A 6,000-nucleotide genomic window follows, 5' to 3' on the forward strand; every position below is an offset into this window, starting at 1 on the left:
AGCGGCTGCAGTGATGCGGTCGTTGTATCGGTCCGTCGTGGTGAAGAAGGAGCTGAGCCGAAAGGCGAAGCTCTCGATTTACCGGTCAATCTACGTTCCCACCCTCACCTATGGTCATGAGCTTTGGGTCATGACCGAAAGGACAAGATCCCGGATACAAGCGGCCGAAATGAGCTTCCTCCGTAGGGTGGCTGGGCGCTCCCTTAGAGATAGGGTGAGGAGCTCAGTCACCAGGGAGGAGCTCGGAGTAGAGCCGCTACTCCTCCACATCGAGAGGAACCAGCTGAGGTGGCTCGGACATCTGTTTAGGATGCCTCCTGGACGCCTCCCCAGGGAGGTGTTCCGGGCATGTCCCACTGGGAGGAGACCCCGGGGAAGACCCAGGACACGCTGGAGAGACTATGTCTCTCGGCTGGCCTGGGAACGCCTTGGGATCCTCCCAGAGGAGCTGGAGGAAGTGTCTGGGGACAGGAAGTCTGGGCATCCCTGCTGAGACTGCTGCCCCCGCGACCCGGCCCCGGATAAGCGGTAGAAAATGGATGGATGAATGGATGGATGGATATATATATGTATGTATGTATGTATATATTTGGCTGGAGGGTTGTGCGTCTATCGTGGAGTAATGAACCCAAGACGTATCGAGTTGTAACATTTGGGGTGAAACGTTTCTGGTCCTGGACTCAGCCTCTTGTTACTCACCAGATGTTACATTTTGGGTTTTATTACATTTTTTGTGCCAGTTGGGCTGGTTGTCGAGCTCTAAAAATGTCCGAAATCAGTCACAGCGAAGTGTGTGTGTGTGTGTGTTCCTGCTACTGTGACATTTGTGTGTGCATGTGTCTGTGTGTCCCTGTGTGTGTGTGTGTGTGTGTGTGTGTGTGTGTGTGTGTGTGTGTGTGTGTGTGTGTGTGTGTGTGTGTGTGTGTGTGTGTGTGTGTGTGTGTGTGTGTGTGTGTGTGTGTGTGTGTGTGTGTGTGTGTGTGTCCTTCAGGCGTCTCTAGCCACTGAGCTGAAGACTTGGTGTGTGTCCAAGCTGCAGAACATGGAGGTCCGTCTGGCCGGAGACCCCCCCCGTCCTCCAGCTGGCCGGCTCGTCCTCGGAGGCTGACGGTCTGACCGACGCCCCCCCGACCCCCCTGACCCCCCTGACCCCCGTCACCGTGCCGCCCGGCGGAGAGGAGGCCGGCCCCCGGAACCCGGAGCTCCCCGGCAGCCCTGCGGTCCCGGCTCCCCCCTGGGGGGAGTCCGGCGTGGCAGAGGGGGGGTCGGCCAACCCCTACTTCGTGGTCCACATGGAGAGTTCTCCAGGTAAACCCTGTCCGGGGGAGGGGGGGTGTCAGGGACGGACGGCTGGGACTGACTCTGGACTCTCCACAGACGGAGACAAGGCCCGCGGCCCCCCCTCCTCCACCCAGGTGGTCCGGCCCAAGGAGCGCCCCCTGGGGGGGGCTAACCAGCAGCAGAGGAGGACCGTCCAGGACCTGGGCCGGGGGGACTTCAGCCCACACAGGTCCAGCAGCCTGTCCCCCGCTGCAGAGCGCCCCGGCAGCCGGACTGGGGGACGGGAGGGGGAGGGGCAGGGGGAGGGGGGCCGCCACCGCGGGAGGCACCGCCACAGGCGGTCCCAGGCCAGGACTAAGTCCGGAGGGCCCCCGGGGGAGGCGGGGCCGTCCTTCGCCCAGGAGCGGGACAGCATGCACGCCCTGGAGGTGACCCAGCTGTTCTTCGAGGCCGTGGCGGCGCAGATGGAGCGCTGGTACGAGAGGAAGGTGGAGGAGGCGCGGCGCCAGGCCGGCCGCCGGGCACAGGCCGAGCGCGCCGCGCTGGAGCACCGCATCGCCCAGCTGGAGGACGAGCTGCGCACACTCAGGACCCGCGGCCCCGACCACTGCTGAGCCCGCCCCCCGCGGTGCATCCAGCGGGGGCCCAGCGGGGCCCAGCGGGGGTCCAGCGGGGGTCCAGCAGGGTCCAGCGGGGGTCCAGCGGGGGTCCAGCGGGGGTCCAGCAGGGGCCCAGCGGGGGTCCAGCGGGAGTCCAGCAGGGGTCCAGCAGGGGTCCAGCGGGGGTCCAGCAGGGGTCCAGCAGGGGTCCAGGGGGGCCCAGCAGGGGTCCAGCGGGGGTCCAGGGGGGGTCCAGCAGGAGTCCAGCAGGGGTCCAGGGGGGCCCAGCAGGGGTCCAACGGGGGTCCAGCAGGGGTCCAGGGGGGGTCCAGCGGGGGCCCAGCGGGGGTCCAGCGGGGGCCCAGCGGGGGTCCAGCAGGGGTCCAGCGGGGGTCCAGCGGGGGTCCAGAGGGGGTCCAGCGGGGGTCCAGCAGGGGTCCAGCAGAGGTCCAGCAGAGGTCCAGGGGGAAATAAACTGAAATCAGGCTGAAAACGCCATCTTAATGACCAACCTTCTCTGTACTCATGAGAAAATACTCTGAATACAAAGTATTCACAGCGCTTCGCTCCTTCCACATGTTCTCATCAAGCTCTGACGGCAAGACGGGTTCAGGTCATCTGTTCCTCAGAACTCTTCAGAACGTTCCAGAATGACGGCAGGACAACGGTTTAGAACTAATACGTCCTGTTATGGTGCGTTCACACCGGACGCGTCGTGAGCGGCGCTTTTCTATGCAAACTCTATGTGGACGAGCGGCGGGGGGCGGGGCGGCGCGGCGGGAGCGTCGACTTTTGAGCATTTCGAGCGTCGATGCCCACGACACGCGTCCCCGGCGTCAAGAGCGTCGTGAGCGTCACTTTTTGAGAGTTGGGAAAACTGAACTTTCGACGCGCTGCCGCTGGACGTCAACCAATCAGAGACGATCCCTCCGGTGCTCCGTCACTACGAGTGATCCGAGCACCGATGCGGGCCGGCCGGTGCTGCCAACTTGACGACTTTCTCGCTAAATCTGGCAACTTTCCAAAGCCTCTTGGAGACTTTTTTTTTGTCAAAAGCAACTAGCGACAAACCTAGCGACCTTCTCCGGTGCTCTGGAGACGTGACAGGACGTCTCGCTGCTGTCGTCCATGAGCACCGGGTGCTGCGTGAGCCCCTCCCCCGTCCCAAAGCGCTCACAGCGGTCAGTCTCAGCAGCGCCCCCTGCTGCAGTCAGAGCAGAGAGGAGCAGACCAGCCAATAGCCACTTTTCCGACGACGGCGCGGTCTAGCTTTATTTAACAAATAAAGCCGAGCCGCTCTCCTGATGCGATCCGCCATAGCTGGAAACAGAAATCAGCCTCCCGTGCGCCGATAAACTGACGTGCGTCAAGAGCGTCGCGAGCTTTGTGACCACCTGGTGTCAGCGTCGTTCTTGAAGCGTCACAAGCGTCAGCTTCGAGGCATCCCAAGCGTCGACGACGCCCGCGACGCATCCGGCGTGAACGCACCATCAGACTCCACAGCCTCAAGACGCTTTCACACAGTCCTGCTTGATCCGGACCACAGTCCACTTCAGGGACTCTCTGGGAAAGTCCTCCTTCTTTGGTCTTGTAGTAAAGCCCCCTGGACTCTGATCTGGATCCAACAGGTGAACTCTGGTACCTTGAAATCATGACATTCCAGCAGCTGTATTCAGCAGATGTGACATGGAGCCCAATGCATGTAGTAAAACAATAAAGTCAATGGTTCAAGTCAAAAGAAACAGACAAAGTTAAAATGTCTGGAGGTCAAAGGTCATACAAGGAGTGGTGAGTTCATTGATAGATGGTCAGAAGACTAAATGTTGCTGTTGCTAGTGGCTAGCTGCTAGCTGGCTAAAGGGGCGGGGCTTCAGTCTGGCCCGATCAGTGAGCCTGTCTCTTCTTCTTCAGGCTTCACTTCCTCTCTGGTAACTGTTGGAACCAGATGACAGCGCCCCCTAACAGCAGCTGTTGTAATCGCCTGATGTCCAGGAGTTTGGTCCTGGTGAAGCGTGATGCTGCCTCCGCCATGCTCCACTGTCAGGGTGGAGCTGCAGCCTGGTGAAGCATGATGCTGCCTCCGCCGTGCTCCACTGTCAGGGTGGAGCTGCAGCCTGGTGAAGCATGATGCTGCCTCCGCCGTGCTCCACTGTCAGGGTGGAGCTGCAGCCTGGTGAAGCATGATGCTGCCTCCGCCGTGCTCCACTGTCAGGGTGGAGCTGCAGCCTGGTGAAGCATGATGCTGCCTCCGCCGTGCTCCACTGTCAGGGTGGAGCTGCAGCCTGGTGAAGCATGATGCTGCCTCCGCCGTGCTCCACTGTCAGGGTGGAGCTGCAGCCTGGTGAAGCATGATGCTGCCTCCGCCGTGCTCCACTGTCAGGATGGAGCTGCAGCCTGGTGAAGCGTGATGCTGCCTCCGCCGTGCTCCACTGTCAGGATGGAGCTGCAGCCTGGTGAAGCATGATGCTGCCTCCGCCATGCTCCACTGTCAGGATGGAGCTGCAGCCTGGTGAAGCGTGATGCTGCCTCCGCCGTGCTCCACTGTCAGGATGGAGCTGCAGCCTGGTGAAGCGTGATGCTGCCTCCGCCGTGCTCCACTGTCAGGGTGGAGCTGCAGCCTGGTGAAGCATGATGCTGCCTCCGCCGTGCTCCACTGTCAGGATGGAGCTGCAGCCTGGTGAAGCATGATGCTGCCTCCGCCGTGCTCCACTGTCAGGATGGAGCTGCAGCCTGGTGAAGCATGATGCTGCCTCCGCCGTGCTCCACTGTCAGGGTGGAGCTGCAGCCTGGTGAAGCATGATGCTGCCTCCGCCGTGCTCCACTGTCAGGATGGTGTTGCAGCCTGGTTTCCTCCAAACATGATTTTCTGAAAAGTCCATTTTTTTCAGGTTGTCATTTTGGGCTGCTGTGTGAGTCGAGTTCTGAGGACAGACATGACAGTAACATGAGAGAATGTGGAAGAAGTGAGTGCTTTCTGGATGCACTGTGTCTGTTTGACTACCTGAGTCTGGAAGTTTCCTTGTTAACTGTGAAAACTGTTTTTTACAGAGTGCATGTTGTGACGTTAGCTTGTCTTAGCCGGTTGAAAACGTCCCAGCTAGAAGGAATTCACACTGTTTTTTCCTCCTGAATGAGGCTTTGGGCTGTTTTCCTGCCATCTGATGCTTCAGACGAGAGCTTCTTGATAGACTGTGAGCCGCTCTGTCCTCTGAACTGAGGACGGCACCGCAGAGGGACCGTCCCAGTCCCTCGCCGTTGTTGGTTTACTTGTGGTGGTGATATCGTGTAAACCTGGACTCTGAACTACTTAAAATACAAATCCTGATTGAGCCAAATCAACAGAACCGTTGGAGGTCAGTGGACTGGAAGAGCCCGTCCTGCTGGTTCAAGCAGCTGATCAAGACCCGGGACCTGAAGTCCTCAAACTAAATGAGCCCTGGTCTGATGAGAGCCCTCCTCAGAGGGTACTGTGTGAACATGTGGAACCCTGATCAGGCAGAACCAGCAGGAACCTGGTCCACTCATGACATTACATTTATACAAACGGAGAAAATGCTCTGTGCTGAAATGTGTGTGAACCTCAGATTCATCCCCGGCTCGTCCTCCAAAACGTCACAGATGACCGACTGTTTCCTCCAGACGAGGAGTCAGAAAAGCACGAAGAGGAAATAAAGACGTGAAAGAACCTTCATTGTTCAGATGTTGCTCTTCATCAGCAGCTTCCAGAAGCTTCTGTTCCTCAGCTTTTCGCCCTTCTTCATCACGCTAAGGCTTTCTGTGAAGTTCCTCACTCTCGGCTCTCTCTGGTTTCTGTTTCTACTTTACATTCAGTGCTCCACCTTTCTTCGTCGTTTCTTCTTCTTCAACATGTTTTGGTATATTTTGGTATTCAAGTCACTTCTTGTTTTGTTTCTGTGTCTCATGACCAGTAAAATAAAAAAAATCCCTTGTCTTCAGACTGTTGGGCCAACCTTCTTGTTTTAAGTTTTCAGATGGATGAGGAGGAGGGGGGCTGGTTGGATGGAGATGGGGGGGGCTGGGTGGATGGAGGGGGGGGGCTGGGTGGATGGAGGGGGGGGCTGGGTGGATAGGGGGGCTGGGTGGATGGAGGGGGGGTTCT

At 58.8% G+C, this 6,000-nt stretch overlaps 1 protein-coding gene across 1 annotated transcript in view; it reads left to right on the plus strand.

Moving 5' to 3' along the window:
* ankrd6b (ankyrin repeat domain 6b) overlaps positions 1–1,896 on the plus strand; it is a 42,024-nt gene extending 40,128 nt beyond the window's left edge. The window contains 3 exon segments of the mRNA XM_030110821.1: positions 992–1,075; positions 1,077–1,308; positions 1,378–1,896. Coding sequence (XP_029966681.1) covers positions 992–1,075; positions 1,077–1,308; positions 1,378–1,895 — 834 coding nt within the window. The 3' untranslated portion in view covers position 1,896.
* The last annotated feature ends 4,104 nt before the right edge of the window (positions 1,897–6,000 follow it).

This window comes from Salarias fasciatus, chromosome 15, assembly GCF_902148845.1.
Source record: "Salarias fasciatus chromosome 15, fSalaFa1.1, whole genome shotgun sequence".
NCBI classification, from domain to species: Eukaryota; Metazoa; Chordata; class Actinopteri; order Blenniiformes; family Blenniidae; genus Salarias; species Salarias fasciatus.